Source organism: Phodopus roborovskii, unplaced genomic scaffold (genome assembly GCF_943737965.1).
Source record: "Phodopus roborovskii unplaced genomic scaffold, PHOROB, whole genome shotgun sequence".
Classification (NCBI taxonomy): domain Eukaryota; kingdom Metazoa; phylum Chordata; class Mammalia; order Rodentia; family Cricetidae; genus Phodopus; species Phodopus roborovskii.
Window position 1 is genome coordinate 11,781,465 of NW_026126408.1, and position 17,806 is coordinate 11,799,270.

Genomic DNA, 17,806 nt, shown 5'->3' on the forward strand with positions numbered 1-17,806 from the left:
CACTGAGTAACTTTCCATATATAAAAATGCTAGAAGGCTAACAATCATGTGCCCTAGGGAAAAAGGGATTCCTTACAATGAAAAGGACTCATTTTTTTTTTCTTAAAAAAATAGCAATAGCAAACCAAATCTCACAACTTTTTCTTATAACAAGATAAAAACTGTATCTATGCAGCATCTTAAATTCCAGCACCCAGGAGGCAGAGGCAGTTCAAGGCCAGTCTGGTTTACATGAGTTCCAGTACAGTCAGGGCTACACAAAGAGAGCCTGTCTCCAGGGGGGAACGACAAAACAAAGTAACTATCCATGCAGCTGTTTCATAGTAATAGTAATAGTATAGTATAGTATAGTATAGTATAGTATAGTATAGTATAGTATAGTATAGTATTTTGGGGAAAAGACAGAGCTTTCCCTTAGCTATGACCATAAAACATTACAGAGATCGATGATTTGACTAATAGTTTACTGACATTATTCCACCTTACCTTGACTTGAAATTCCATTAAGCTCGTCTCTGAACATGCTTCCTGTCTGAAAACTAAGAACTGAAACTACAAACTGGGAATTTCCTTTACATTACATATAAAGAAATTAGCTAGATTCAATATTAGACCGAGTTCTAATCTGTTCCTATTTGCCTGAAAGGTGTACATATATCAAGAGTTTCTATCAATTTTCAACTAAAAGTATCAGTTTTGCTGTCAGAGCTCTATATTTTTGCACATAAAAAGGAAGTGGGTTTTGATACTATCTCAATGTTCTTCCTGTCTTATAATGCAGTTGAAATAGTGATGTCAAACTGAGAGCAAAAGTCCTAAATAAGGAAAATGAACAGCCACGATTAATTTGCTTTATTCTTAAGTAGAACTGTCTTTTCAATATTTGCCACGATTAGTTTGCTTTATTCTTAAGTACCTTCAATATTTTTGTGTTTAAAATCTTTTCAAAATTAGCCAGGTGGTGGTGGCTCGTGCCTTTAATCCCAGCACTTGGGAGGCAGAAGCAGGTGGATATCTATGAGTTCGAGGCCAGTCTGGTCTACAGAACAAGTGCCAGGATAGGCTCCAAAGCTACACAGAGAAACCCTGTCTCGAAAAACCAAAAAACAACCTTTTCAGAATGTGTTTCATTGCATGGTGATGAGTGGCCTAGAACTCACATTGTAGACCAGGTTAACCTTGAACTTGCTGCAACACTCCTGCTTCCACCTGCCGACTGCTAGGAGCTAGGATGTGTGCCAACTCATTCTGCTTAGAACTGCCTTGCTAAGCTGTTGTGTGGAAGCATATCTGTGGAAGTCAGAGGACAGCCTTTGGGAGTCAGCACTCTCTTTCTACAATGTGGGTTCCAAGGTGCAAACTCAGGTCATGATGAAGCTTAGCTGCAAGTGTATCTGCTGAGCCAATCCTCCAGTATTTTTTTTTTGGACAGTCATGTGTGGTAGCCCAGGAAGCATTCCAACACAAAGTCCTGCCTCAGCCAAGCTTGGAACTGCCTTGTTGAGTGATGTAGCTATTCCTATTAGGCTACAGGCCTGCCACATTGATTTCCACAGGAGTGTAGACGGTCATAAATATGTAACACATACTTAACATTTTAAGGATATTATACTAGGAATGATTCAAAATGAATAAAGTTAGATGACATGAGAAACTGTTCCATATTACTGCTAGCTCAGCATTTACATATCACTTGTCCATTTTTTGACAATATCAGAGCTACTCAAGTAAACATGAGTTACATGTACACCTCATTAGGTAACTTCAGAGAATATCTCATCATACTATAATTCACAGAGAAGCAGCCAATACTGTACTTATTTCTAGAAGAGAAATCAAAGGCAGATCAAAAGCAATGCTGAATTTGTTATTATCTAGTTAACGCTTATTATTATGTAGAATGTAGAGTAATGTGATATAGTCACATTTGCCTATGGAGCTACTGACAACAAAATTTTATTATTATTAAAATACTTCTGTATCACACTGAATTTACCTCAAATTTTTTGACATGGCCATTAACAGACAAAAGCACTAGCAAGAGCCACTATTCAAAGAGCTATTGCACCATGTGTAGTTTTTTTTAATTTATTAAAAAACAAACAAACCCCACACCTTTATTTTACATGAATGAGTATTTTGCCTCCATGTACACATGTATACTGTGTGATACCTAGTACCTACAGAGGCCAGAAAGGGACACTGGGTTCCCTACTGATCTTACAGAAGGTTTTGAGCTGCCATGTGAGTGCTGGAAAATAAACCCAGATCTTCTGCAAGAGGAGCAAGTGTTCTTAACTGCTAAGCCATCATCACCCAGCCCCTGCACATGTGACTCTTAAAAGAATGAACCAGGCATATGGATCTCTATTTAGCAAGTTCAAGGCCAGGCAGGACTATACAGTGATACCTATACAACAACACCTTGTCTCAAAAAAAAAAAAAAAAAAAAAAAAAAACCAAGAATAAACTCAGATGTGGTAACCTGCTTGTTACCCCAGCACTTGGGAGACAGAAGCAAGGAAGCTAGGAATGCACAGCCAGTTCTGGCTAAACAGTTCCTGACTACACTGGGCAACATGAGAACCTGTGAGCACTACACTCCCAAGTAAAATGCTCCAAGACAATGATTACCATTCCCAGTTTAGACTGGACACCTTTAAGGTTGATCTCCTTGTTTAGAATGCTATCTAGAAAATATGAATCTTGCTAGTTATTTCCCTTGCCTGATGACTTGGCTTTGTTCTACAATTTTCAAACTACAGAGAAAGGTCCAAGCTGGAGAGAAGTGCAGGAAAGACAAAGTGCCTTTCACTTGCAGCTTTATCCTTCCCAAATCTATAGATTAGCTGGGTGGTGGTGGCCCAGCCTTTAATCCTAGCACTCAAGGGCAGAGGCAGGCAGATCTCTGAGAGTTCGAGATCAGCCTGGTCTACAGAGGGAGTTCCAGGACAGCCAGGGCTACATAGTGAATCTGCAGAATAAAAGATTCTGGGGCTACAGCTGCTGTTCATCCTCTAGGGATTATTCTGAAATGATCCGTCAAGTATTTGCAACAGAGGGAGTCTAGGTGCTTTCTCCAATGAATTTGTAACTTAAACTCAGGTTGTCTGATTAGCTGTCTTGAATTGTGTGTGTAGTGGCTATATCAGAGAACATAAACAAGTTGATAAATTATTGCCATGCTCTCCAGAGTAGCGCAATCATTACACTGGAGATGAGAAGGGACGGACCTATTTTTCTGATATGGCATATCAGCAGTTCCCAAGGTAGCTAATTTACAAGTCTATGGATACAGGAAGCACAACTTAAAAGTTTAAGGCAGTATACTTATCACTCAAATTTAGAAGATATTCAAACTGGAGAAAACAGAATGTCTGCTCTACCCAGGAAAATCTATATCCCCATAAGGGAAGTCCATCCAAAATTTAATAAGAGGATTTTTTAAAAAATGTTCCTTCTTCAAACAGAATTTAACAAAAATCAACAGGAATAGATGATAAAATGTTATTCATAAACAGGAAATCCTTCCAGGGAAAGTGCTATAATGTAACTACTATTCCTTACATGTCTTTGGATAGCTACAAAAGATAGGTAGACTACATCTAGTGTTTGCTAGTAGTATGAACATTCTTTACCCAGTAATAAGAGCTGAGAACAGCAGGTGCTCCAAGTTTGGAAGGCAGAGTTAGAGAAGTATTGCAAATTAGCAATCGTAAGAATCTTCTATGGTGGTCAAAGCTGAGAATAAATCAAGGAAAACTCTAGAAAATTTAAAATAAATAAATAAATAAAACTTGTATTTATTTTTTTCTCTTGACGTAAAAAAGACCTCATTATGTAGCTCTGGCTGCCTTGAATTCATATCTGTGTGCATCTGTCTCCTGAATGCTGGGACTAAAGGTGTGCACCACTATACCCAGCTAACTGGACCCACACTGCAAGAAGCAGACTTAGCACAACAATATGACCTCAAATGAGGTCAGTAAGATGGCTCAGCAAGTAGGGGTGATCTGAGTTCAAGCCTCAAAACAGGTGAAGGACTGAAAAAGTCCTATGAGCTTCACATGATAGAAATCCCATATCAACAAGTCTCTTTCTCACAGTCTGCCCTCCACACACACAGCATACACATACTCATTCTAAATTTTTTTAATTAAAATTAATCACAGACTTAAATATTAAACAAGATTATAAAATTTCTAGAAGATACAGAAGAAATATAGGCAAGCCTGGGCTTTGTCATCACTTTTAGATACAATTAACAAAGTCTTAATATCACAGAACAAAGGACTGATAAACTGGACTACATTCAAATTAAAAACTTCTGCTTTGTAAAAAGAATCTGCCAGAGCCAGGCCTGGGGAGATGGCTCAATTGGTACAGGTGCTTTCCAAAAAACCAAGTTTTTGAAGTTCAGATCTCTGAGACTCATTAAAAACAAAAAAACAGCTCTGAGAACACTTACATACACACAGTCCAGTGTTCCTAAGGCAAAACGGGAGGTAAAAACAGAGGTACTGCCCAGAAGCTGCAGGGGAACAGCAGAAATAAGAGATTCTACCACAAAACAAGGTGTAAGCAGTCCAACTCCTGAAAGCTGTCTTTTGACTTCTACACCGTGGCATGTGTGAGCATGTACTCGTTCACACACATAAAAATAAATAAATAAATAGATAGATAAATAAATAAATAAATACCACATTTGGAGAGGGGGAAACTACCAAGGGGGACAGAGGGAACTATAGTTTTTGAGGAAATATATAGAAAAAAACTTACCAAATAAAAGACTATAATGCCCGGCTAGAGAGCTGGCTCAGCAGTAAAGAGAACTGGCTGCTCTTGCAGATGACCCAGATTCATTTCCCAGCACCCACAATGGTGGCTCATAACCATCCATAACTCCAGTCTCAGGGGATCCAATGCCCTCTTCTGGCATCTGTGGGGCACCAGGTATGCACATGATACAGACATACACCCAGACAAAACTTACATACACATAAAATAAAAATAAATCTTAAAAGAAAAGGAGAGTGCTATTGAAAATAAACAAAGAACTCCTGAAGGCCAATTATAAAAATACAAAACAAAAAACCTGACATCCTAACTTTAACAAGAATGGTCCAAGAAACAGGGCACACTTCTCACCAAAGAACATATTCAAATGGAAAATAAGCATGCAGAAAGACTTCTACATCATATGCAATCAATATGTAATACAAATTACAACAGTGATATACTGATATGCACCTATTAGAATGACCAAAATCTAGAAGACTGATAGATAACATAAACTGCTGGTAAGGATATAAAGCAACAGCAACTGCCATTCACTGCAGCAGTGTGGCAGCTTCTTACAAAACAACATACTTTCATCATAATCCAGAAGTCACACTCCTGTGAATTTACACAGAGACAAGATATGCCCACAGTAATACACACAAAACTCATGGTAGTTTTCATTTATAATTGCTAAAACATGACGCAACAAATACATCTTTTGGTTGGGGAATGGCTGTATACAAATTATGGCACATACTGTTTAGTTCTAAAAGGAAATGTACCATAAGCCATGAAAACACACGGAGAAATCTCCAACACAGATTATGACGCCAATCTGATGCAAATGAAGATGTTTGGTTGGAAAACACCTTGCCAGCAAGTTTGACCAGTTGAGTGTGATCATACTCTCATGGATAGAAGGAGAGAATCAATTCCTGTAAGATGTCCTCTGATCTGTATACAAATGTCATGGCACCAATGCATATGTGAATGTAGGTGTGTAAATGAACAGACTCAAAAAAATTGTTTTAAAGTAATTTTTAAAACAATGCCCACTTGATGCCAAGCAATAGTGGCATACACCTTTAATCCCTGCACTTGGGAGACAGAGGCAAGCGGATCTCTGTGAGTTTGAGGCCAGCCTGGTCTACAGAGCTAGTTCCAGGACACCCAGGGCTACACAGAGAAACCCTGTCTTTAAAAAACAAAAATCAAATAAATAAATAAATGGATGGATGAAAGAAAGAAAGAAAGAAAGAAAGAAAGAAAGAAAGGAAGAAAGAAAGAAACAATGCCCTTTTGGAAGTCTTGGAAAGGCAAAATTATGAAGACAGCAGAAAAGATCAGAAGTTAGCCAGAAGACAATGTAGATGGATCAGAAACTACTTAGAGCAGTCAAAGTATACTGTAAGATACATGTGCATACATGTCTTTGTAAAAATGCATGTTCCCAAGTTTTAGAAATTACACTACCAAGAGAGAATTCCAAAGTAAAAAGAACCTGTGATAAAAATGTGCCAGTACAGTTGGATGTTGGTGGTGCATGCCTTTATTCCCAGCACTTGGGAAGCAGAGGAAATTAGATCTTTGTGAGTTAGAGGTCAGCCTGGTCTACAAGAGCTAGTCAGGACAGGCTTCAAAGCTACTCAGAGAAAACCTGTCTCGAAAAAAAAAAAAAAAAAAAAAAAAACAAACCCAACAACAAAAACACACCAGTATAAGTTACAAACTACAACTAACAAATGTAGAACAGACAAAAGAAAGAAGAGACATGGGACAAACTTGACTGTGAAAACACAAGTACCACCAAAACGTAGCTTCCAGCCTGCAATTGAGCACTCAAGAGACGGAGATCTAAGCGAAAAAGCACAAACCAACAAAATATGATGTGAGCAAAGCTGTGCATATGTAGAGTACAAAGCAAAGAAACACCATATTTTACACCAACTGGGACCTAAGAGTATCCTCCAAAAGGACATTTACTGTCTGTATGCTGAGTGCAGATATGCTCACAGTGAATGTACTTATAGAGACTGGGGTCTTCCTTAATCACGCTCCACGGTTTTTCCCCCCCTTTATATGTATATGTTATTATGTACATGTCACATGTGTCCAGAGGCTAAATACTGGTGTCGGGTGTACTCCTTTATTACTCTCCACTTTATATATATTAAGGCAGGATCTCTCACCAAACTCTGAACTTGTCAACTTGAGCTAGTCTAGCTAACCAGGGATCCTGTCTTTGCTTAAGTGCTGACTGAGATTACAGGCAGCTGTCCTGACTGCCCCAACATTTATATTCTGGGGGTCTGAACTATGGTCCTTATGCTTATTACAGCTCTCAGCACAACACCTCTGTCAACTTCATGGTTTTTGGTTTTGTTACTCTACAAAGTCCAGATACTCATACTCATACACACACACTTTTGAGATAAGGCCTCTCAGAGTTCATAGTGTTGGTTAGGCTGCGTGGCCAGTGAGATCCAGGAAATGCATAGCCCTGCATCCCCTTTATTGGTGTTATATATTCATAGGTGGTAGGGACCCAAACTCAGATCTTTATGCTTACATAGCATATTAGTCACAGAACAAACTCCCAGCCCCTAAAAGTATGTATGTAGACATCTATATAGAGAGATACTGATATAGAGATATAGATTTGTTTGTTTGACTGTGAGTTTGAGGCCAGCCTGTTTTGAAAACCAGAGATCCACCTGCTTCTGCCTCCCACATGCTGGGATTAAAGGTGTGTGCCACCAAACCCAGCTAGAAAAGTAATTTTGAAAATTCTTCAGTCACAGTCCAAGAGGTCCATGAGGCTGGTAGCTGCTGCACTGTGTCCGGCAAGGAAAACACAACCACCTCCACCCCTGCAGGAAGCTACTGCAGAGCACTATGCTTAAAGGGAATAAGCTGACGGCTGGGGAGAGCGATAAATCACTGCCCTGGAGCAGTGGCGATTACCTTTCCTCTTCCACCTGCTCTTTCTCCCCTCTTTGTTGCTGCCACCATCACTGCTGCTGCTGTTCTCAGAGCTCTGAGAATCTGACTGACCATCACTGCTTTCTTCTGAACCTTCTGACAGCTCTTTCACTCCATCTGGTACATCTTTCTGAAAATGTAGGCATATCCTGTTAGGATTATCACCATTTTAGCAAATCGAAACTAAATTTCTAATACATAATGCAGTAACTTAATTAACTGATTAATTTTTATTATTATAAAATAGTAAAACCACCAATATTTGCTGACATCCTGATACTTCCCTTTTTTGGGTCAAATAAGTTAATTTTCCATCTACATCCAGAAGATAAAAATTATTGATAACGTTCATATATGCAGGCACAATGTATATTTAAATTACACCAAAACTAGTAGATATAAATCCAGGTAAAAGATATAATGTTCAAGTTTAAAAAGCTAATAATTTTGTCAGACATATGATTGTGTGTGTGTGTGTGTGTGTGTGTTTCAATTACAGAATTAAAAGTCAGGAGAACAAGATCATTGCATTATTTTCACCAAACTGGATCCTCAAAGTTCATTAATGAATAGCAGCAAGAAAAGGAATTTTTGTTTTGTTCTTTGTATGTATTTTTTTTGTTTTTGCTTGTTTTGTTTTTGAGATAGTGTTTCTCAGTCCTGGAACTCCCTTTGTAGACCAGGTTGGCCTCGAACTCAGAGATCCACCTTCATCTGCCTCTTGAGTGCTGGGATTAAAGGTGTTAGCCACCACTACCCAACCCGTTTTTTTCCCTTTTTTAAAGAATCACATCAATCTCTTTAGTTTTAGCTCTGAGTAATGAGAATGTTAACCAGAAAGGATAACTAGGACCATTTAATATGAGAAAAAAAGGGTAGGGTAGTAGCATATGAAAGCCTAGGGAAGTAGGGCTTTATATTCTCCTAATTACACAGTCTGAGTCTAAATTAATCTCTCATAACTTAATTTCTAAGGTGGGGTAATAACACCTACCTTAAAACATCACATAGCAATTAAATTAGCTAATATGTTCACAATAGTGCCTTTACAATGGCTCAATATTAGTTACTATGTATTTACATAGTACAAAAAACATATACAATTAATGGGAATAAGTGTTATTTCTTTTATGGATTTTCTTTCCATCTGCACTTTGTTGTCCCAAATATTTATTTTTATACTCACATTAAAAAGTGAACTGACAGACACAAAAAAGTTACCCTACATCTAACTGGCATCACATGACATAACCAAGACCATAAGTCCAAATGAACAAGAACAGTTATTTTCCACTTAAATTTCTCTCCAATCCATCTCTTATGTTATACACTTTCTTAAAATACAGACCCCATATTTTTATATTCCTTCCTTCAAAATGCAGGACAGCTTTTATAGAGTTAGTTGCCAGCCAGACATCTTGACCTGTAGGTTCAACAAGTATCTGAAATACAAATATAATTATCTTCTTTTTGCAAAAAATTTGTGATCCCTTTGGGATCAATGGCTCATGCCCCAAATCTTAATATCTTTTCTCACCCACTGTGTTTTGTTTTGTTTTAACACATACCAAACGCAATGTGTTCTATGCCTCAAATGGCCCTTGGGTCTACCTAAGTTCCTACTCCAAACTGTAATCTCCTTTCCGTGAGAATCTTAAAACATAAGATTTGATGACATTGTTCTCTCTGAAGACCTCTCTGTTATCTACTTACTCACCAGCCCACCCAAACGAAGAGCTCAAATCAGGGTGAAACTATAATTAACTAATGTTTATCAATTATCACGACTCCAGTGAATTATCACTTAATCCAATTTTCTCTTTCAAATTCACTCAGAATTTTATCTGTCCCTTCATCTGCGCTACTTATCCTTGAAGGTCTTCACTCCTTTTATGAATATGTTCACGCCCAGCTTAAATCTTACAAATAAATAACACAAACTTCCTAGACCCTTTTATCCAAAACTAATCTTTACTTGGCTTTATTATAATGGTAGAGTTTCACAGTATATTTTATAAATATGAAATATTTTAATTATTAAAATGTGAGCATTAAAGAGATTAGGAACTAGGAACTATAGATTATTCAACAGTCTCTATTTCTGACACAAATTTGACAATATGATAAGATAAATTATTTGAACTCTGAGTTTTTGTTTTCTTCTTCTTTAAATATTTTATTTATCTTAAGTGTGTGAGAGTTTTCCACAATGTGTGTGCAGTGCCTGAAGACGCCAGAAGAGGCCGCAAGGATCGAAACTGAATCCTGTTCCTCTTTAACATCAGCAAGTACTCTTAACAATCAATTCTGAGCTCTTGATATACAGCATCAAAACTTTTGTACTTTCCTAACCAATACCAGGATTAGAAAAGTCTATTTGTTCTGTCTGCTATTTGGTCTTTGACTCTAGTTCAGGAAACAGTGCCTAGGTGAGTTAGCAGCTCCTACGGGTTAAGAGTCTGTTCAGATGACTATCTGCTTCTGAATGGCCTGGCTCAGAGTGGAGGGTGACTACTAAGAGCCATTTTTTTTTTTTTTTAATGTGATTATAAAGTTGGAACTTTTAGCCCAACTTCTCAAGGATGAAGGTTTAAGTTGATGGCCAATGATGGAATCATGAGCATATCACAAATCTTCCATAAAAACTCTAAAGACCAGGGTTTTGGATGAGCTAGCACATGCCTAAAATCAAATTTGTGCTTGGAGGCCAAGACAGATTCCATACTCAATGACCACACCTCACTTTATAAATGTCTTTTATCTACATCTCTCATAAGCAAGTCTACAAAGTTAATCATATCTAAGAATAAGGACATGGGAACATCAATTATAGCTGATCTATCAGAGCTTAGGTCACAACCAAAGACTTGTAACTAACAGCTAAAGTGAAGGATATCCTTTGGTACTGGGCCCTTTGCCTGTCACAACAGCCTGATAGTGTAAAAACTGAGTTAAATTTAAAGGCTCCTAGCTTGATATGAGGGAGAAACACCCAAACACCTCATATCAAAAGAACTGTACTGTTTTATATAATGACAGAAAATACATTTTGAGCTTTTCTTTCCATCTCTACAGCGCAGTGTGCATTTAATGAATGCAATTAAAATCATGGGCAATCTAGAATAGCTAAAATAAAGAAAGAAAGTATGTAACAGCTTCATTTGGAACTAAGATCTCATAACACCCACAAGTTAGACACCATAAAGAGTCAGAGGAAGTTAAGATTAAGATTAAAGAGCATAATAAGGTTGTGCTATATTGCACAGACCAGCCTTGAGCTCACTCTGTGGCTCAGGGTGATCTAGAACTGGACACGATCTTTTGTCTTGGCCTGAGCACTATGATTGATAATAATATGCCACCACATTCAGATGCTATATGTGCAGATTTACTCCTCTTTTGTTTTGAGACAGGATCTAGGCTTGATTGGCTAGAACTTAGAGATAACTACATCTGCCTCCTAAGTATTGGGATTAAAGGGATGCAAGGCCACCACACCTGGAAGATGTTCATTTATTGTGTTTTGTTTTATGTTACTTACTGTGTGATTATGGTCACCTGTATGCCATAGCACACACATGAAAGTTAGAGGACAACTTGTGGGAGTTGGTTCTTTCCTTCAATTATATGTGCCCAGAGGAACAAAAACAGGTTGTCAGTGCCTTTACATGCTGAACTATCTCAGCACCTCAAGCTAGAGGTCCTTAATGTTAGTGGACTCCATACTACCACTGAGCATTGTGATAGCTCAGAGATAACAGGTACGGCAACATAGGTCCCTATGGATGTGTCACCTTGGGTATAATAGTCTGCAAACATCCATTCTGGTTTGCTGATAAACTCCCTTTGAGAAACAAACCTTCTCCTTTATTATCATGCTGTCAAAAGCTTAACCATAACCTTACATCAAGGGTGATAATGGTTCTATACATATGTCAATAGCCATAATTCATGTATGGTGTCACATGGGTTGGGCCAAACCAAGTCAGTCAAATCTGAATGAGGTGGGAGCCTCTTGCTTTAGTCACTGGACTCTTGTCTCTCTAGACTTACAGTTTGTAGAATGGAGACGCAGAATGAATTCATATACGATGAGGAGAGGCTGACTGAGAATAAAGCTAAAAGAAAGAACAGAGACCAAGACCAGATGACATCTTTTGATCAGCTGGATCCAGCATGGATTTCCCACGAATGTTTACCTGTGTGAGTTAATAAATTCTCTAGCCTACTTACTAAGCTCATTTAGATTGGTTTTCCTACTCATAAGTGAAAAGGTCACCATTTCAGTGTACAAATTAGATATTAGCCAGCTTGTTATGAAAGAAGAAATGTGGGAGTTAAATCTGATCAACCTTCCTATTCTTTTTTGTTTGTTTTTGGAGACAGGATTGCTCTGTGTAACAGCCTTGGCTGTCCTGGAACTCACTTTGTAAACGAGGCTGGCCTCAAACTCAGAGATGTGCCTGCTCTGCCTCTGGAGTGATGGGATTAAAGGCATGCATCACCCGGCTCAAAGGTTCAAAATTCCTATTTGTGTTCTAATGCAATATGATCAACACTGGTCAAGATTTTATCTTTTCAACTTTAGTTTTATTATAAAAAAAGGAATAATAACCTTTAGTGGGAAAGTCCATGAGTAAAGAATCTATGGTTCTATGCAGTATGTTTCAAAATAATTCCCAATTTGTAATTTAAATGTTTTGAAGATCTTTAAAAGAAGAAATAGCGGCTAGAGAAAGGGTTCGGCGGTTAAGAGCACTGACCTCTCTTCCAGAGGACCCAGGTTCAATCCCCAGTACACACACACACACACACAGTCTCTAACAACCATCTGTAAACTCTAGTTCCAGGAAATTCAACACCCCCTTCTGGAATCCATGAGTACTGCATGTATGTGGCACACAGACATACATGCAGGCAAGACACTGATACACATAAAATAAATCTCAAACAAATTATTTTAAATGAGAATATATACAACAGTGCCTTCTTAGTATCCATGACTCCTAAATTCAATTCCTAGAACACCTCCCTCCCCAAAACTTATTTACTTACTTATTTTAGGGTTGAAATATTATTTCTTCCTGGATATAAGTCCCTCATAAACAGACTTCTGTCTGTGTGACTCAATTATTAAATATTGTCACTTACTATTTCTTGTCTCCCCAGAAACTTACCTTCAAAGTATATACTCCCATTCTACCTGGGACTTTATAGAAGATGCCCTCTTCACCTCGGGAGTTTGTGTGCAGCATGGCATTTAAGCATGCAAGAGGGGAAGTCCCGCTACAAAGCAAAGAAGGTGAAGAGCATAGTGATTAGATTATCTCTGAATATTCTTTGTAATTCTGGCTTAAAATTTTAATTAATATCCCTTTCTTTAAATAATTTTTTACTAACTATACACACACACACACACACACACACACACACACACACACACACACAAAAACCAGTATAGAAAGAGATTGCCATGGAGAGAAAATGGAAAATTCATCCTTGAGTATCTAAAGGGGAGAAATATCCTTCATCTAATACTTAAGCAAAACAAAAAAGCCACATAGAGCAATATCAAATTTATTTTGCAAATCTACTTTATTTACAAGGATATATGAAAGTGGAAAGCATGCACACATGCATTCATACGTGCTCACACTTATGCACAAACAAACACACATACACACAGGTTCAAATAAATATTTATCCTCTTGTATGCTGTTGTACTAAACTAAATCTGATTTGTAAAACAAGTTGCCATGGTTTCTTGTACTTAAACTTCGCAGGCGAGCACTTTAAAAGGTATTTAACAGACTTCTGATTTTGCATGGATTAGCTTTCTTTCCCATTTTCTGAAATTTTAAGTACATAATAATTTATTATGTAGATGCAAAAAATCTTTTTCTGGATGGACATGATGGCACCCCACTATAACCCCAAAATTTAGGAGACTGAGGCAAACAAGTTCAATGCCACTCTCTACTATATAAGGCAGGCTCCTGGTGTGTGTGGGGTGTATTTAACTCCTTTCCAAGTGTCATCAGACCTTATTGGTACTCTTGGGGGGTGGCAATAAAATTCACAGAGTCCTTACATTGGTTTGTCACTGCATTAAGGAAATGGGACTAGGACTGGAAAGATGGCTCAGCAGATCAGAGCACCGGCTGCTGCTCTTCCAGAGAACCCAGGTTCAATTTCCAGCACCCAGTTCCAAGGCATCCAACACACACAGAAACACATGCAGGCAAAACGCAATGCACATAAAATAAAAAGTAAATGATTTTTAAAAAGAAAAAGAAAAGATTATGGAGCTAATGTTAAGTACTTGTACATTAAGAAACAGGAAGGCCAGGCATAGTGACTTCACGCCTTTAATCCCATATTTTGGCAGACAGAAGCAGGCGATCTCTGAGTTCAAGGCCAGCCTGCTCTATAAGAGTAAGTTCTAGGACAGCCAGGACTACACAGAGAAATCCTGTTTTGAAAAACAAACAAAAACTTCAAATTAAGGACAGTAATAAAATATAGAAAATAAAATATAACAGAACATATTCCTAAAAATCAAGTGTTAGTCTAAGGTCAAGGGCTATAGTATTAACAAAAGTAGATATTTTTTGTATGATTTGTAGGATTTCTTTTGTTTTTGTTTTGGGATAGAATCCTTACTCTGTAGCTCAAGTCTGAAGTGGCATGGAACTCTCAATGTGGTCCAGCCTGCATCAAACTCAAGGCAATCTACCTAGTTCCATCACTTAAGCATTGGAATTACAAGTATAGGACACTATGCCTGGCATTTGGTGCTGCAACATGTAAAGCAATATGCCCATGCATCTTAGAAAACAGAAAAGTAACAAGAAATCATGTTGACAGTTCATACAGAAGTATATATACAGAGTCAGGGAATGGTCTGGAGTCTGATTAAAGCCTCAAGTAGTTTTTTGTTTGCTTGTTTCTCACAGTTACTGAGGGGCAAAACAACTTAACTGTCTATGAGACAAAGATATCTAAGAGTTTATATAAACATAACACACATGAAATACCTAACTCCCATCTTAGCCATGGTCATTTTAAATATTGATTCATTATAATACCTAACATTTTAATTTTATGATAATAGGTCATAAAATTTAAAAGTAGGTTTGAAAGAAGCAGAATGTTTCTTCATTCCTATAAGGGTATTGTGACCTATCTATCTTACTACAGATGATTAGGATGCCTAAAGTTTTCTTTATTTTCTTTTCCTGGAGACAAGATTTCTCTATGTAGCCCTGGCTCTCCTGGAACTCACAGATCCGCCTGTCTCTGCCTTCCAAATGCTGGCACTAAAGGTGTGCACCACTATGGCCCAGCTGAGATGCTTAAAGTTCTTAACAAATCCCAGTGTTAATCTCCAAAGTAAATATGAAACTAAGTATAAAACTTAATGGTTCCAGGAAAAAGAGCTACCAATGTGAACACAGAAATTGAAGCCCAGAACCTTTGTGAAGAAAATAAATTATGAGTATAACTATACAAGAACTGAACTGGAGACATTAAAATGTTATATCACTGTCCTTATTGGATAGTTATGACTTATTTGGCAAAGTAATTTTGTATAACAAATTACTTTCTGTTTCTTTAAAAAGCTACTTTTTAGAAACAGAACTGGGTCCTCTGAATGAATAGCAAGTGCTCTGGCCTGGTGACCATAGACTGGTTTTGCTTTCCACCTCTGCGACAGAGCTATCATGCCACACATGGATACGGATGTTGAAACTCTTGAGTTTTTTAAGTAGCTATTATGACTCAACCACTTAACCAATTCCTAATATTTTTTCTATCAGAAATACTTTCAGAGACATAACTTAGAGTTATGGTAAATCTTAGGTTATATTAAATGGCTTTTACTGCAAGCCTCAAAAACAAATACTAAAATAGGAATGGGTTATTAGGTGGTACCATGCACACGGATAAGACCATAGAAAGTTGGGCATGGAGGCACACATCTCTAAGCCCAGCATTTCGGAGACAGAGACCTGCTCAAAACAAAACAATCAAAAACAGACCAGAAGACAAGAAACAGCCCAGCCTGTCATTATGACCTCAAAGATAAGATCGCCACTACTACCTGCACAGTGTCCAACAGACCAAAATCAAAGATCCTGCCACAAGAGCACTGTGATACACATGTAACTACATTCACACATCATACACACATATAACTTAAAATTTTAAACCTTAATTAAGCTTCATTCATAACAATATGGGTATGTTACTATAAATGAACTTAACAGAGTACTAATTAATGTTAAGAGAGATTAATCTCAAGCTATAAGCAAACATGGCATATCTATGACATGAAAATAGATATGGTTCCCTGGTTCTCAAGCCTCACATGAAAGTCACATGACTGAAATTTAAAAAAAAAAAAAAATACTATAAAAAAAGGGAATTGCTATTACCAAAGGTTAAAGTGACAAGCAAACACAGACAAAAGGTCAATTCAATAAAGGACTTAGACTATGAATTTTTATCTGTTCTGGCTAGTTTAAACTAAGCATTTACCAGTATTTTCTCTGTATCAATCAAGCAAATATATTTTCAATCTTATAAGCAATAGGCAACACACATAGGTGTATAAGTATTTTCATTAACATGCTGAATAGTACTTCAGTGTTATAAGACAAATGACAATTTTGATAAATCTTAATGTCAACAATTTCTAAAATTATGGCCATGTAATGGTTACAAATTGTAAAAATTAACAAACAATCTCATTTATAACTAACATTTATATACTATTACAAGTAAAAATCATGCACACAAAGGTACATTCAACAAAACTTGTAAAAGATTGCATTATAATTGTTTTATACTCCTTTAGAATAAAGTAATACTTCTTACCTTCTGGAGTTGGAATGTACCCCAAGAAAACAAGAGGAGGGAAAAAAAAAAAGATTTTAATTTTTCTTTACAAGCTTCATCTTCTAACAATACTAACAATCCCCATATTGTTACATAAAACATTAAAAATTTTTAAATGTACAAATGAGTCCACAACATCACTGTTTAAATTGCACTTATATTCAGCTATATAGTCTAAATAAATTACTTTAGAAAAACAAGTGAAATACTTGAATTCTATGAAAAAGTGTAATTATCAGAGCAGCTCACAGTTAAGTGTGAATTCTGTAATAGTACTTTGTTCCCCCATGCATTTTGATTGCAAGGAGTCATCATAAAGCCATCAACTATGGGCTCTGGGGGGTTATTTTCTTCTCTTTGATCTGTAATAGAAGTTGATGAGAATCTGAACAACAGATGCTGCTGTTGGGGGAGGAACATGCTTCTACTCTCAGGAGATCTAAGAGTTCTAGACCAACATAGGTTACTAAGTAAATCCTGGCTCAAGAAAAAAAACAACACAACAGGAAGCTGGAAAAGGTGATATACACCTGTGATCTCATCACTTACAAGTTTCAAAAGTTCCAGACCAGCCTGGGTATTCTGAGATCCTACCTTCCTCCCACCCCACCAAAAAAGAAGAGGGAATAATAATAAACAACAAAAAGTTTTTTCTATGAATATCTATTGGTTTTGTTTCTATTTATAAAATATTTTCCTTTTTGACAATCCTACCAAGTTTGCAGGCTTGACAGACTACAACCAGTAGATAAGAGAAAGGCTTAACCACAAAGGCATAAGATAATCTTAGAAAAACATGTAACTTAAAAATTAAAAAAAAAAATGCCTGAAGCCGGGCAGTGGTGGCGCACACCTTTTGTCCCAGCACTAGGGAGGCAGAGGCAGGCAGATCTCTGTGAGTTCAAGACCAGCCTTGTCTACAAGAGCTAGTATCAGGACAGGCTCCAAAACCACAGAGAAACCCTGTCTTGAAAAACAAAAAAGAAAAAAAAAAAAAAGAAAACTGCCTGTGTGCTTTTGGTGGGTTCTCCCCCTTCCACTCCTACCATGGGATCCAGACTGTGGTGTGTACAGCAAATGCTTTTTACCTTTGAGTAATCTTACAGGCGAAGAAAAAGAACTTCATTCTTTTTTCAATTTT

General features: G+C 37.3%; 1 protein-coding gene across 2 annotated transcripts in view; it reads right to left on the bottom strand.

The window, feature by feature from the left end:
* Asxl2 (ASXL transcriptional regulator 2) overlaps positions 1-17,806 on the bottom strand; it is a 68,214-nt gene that overhangs the window by 27,529 nt on the left and 22,879 nt on the right. For both annotated transcript variants that reach the window (XM_051181734.1, XM_051181735.1), the window contains exons 3-4: positions 12,942-13,050; positions 7,747-7,894 (exon numbers count right to left, since the gene is read on the bottom strand). In XM_051181734.1, coding sequence (XP_051037691.1) covers positions 7,747-7,894; positions 12,942-13,050 — 257 coding nt within the window. The remainder of the gene's footprint in view (positions 1-7,746; positions 7,895-12,941; positions 13,051-17,806) is intronic.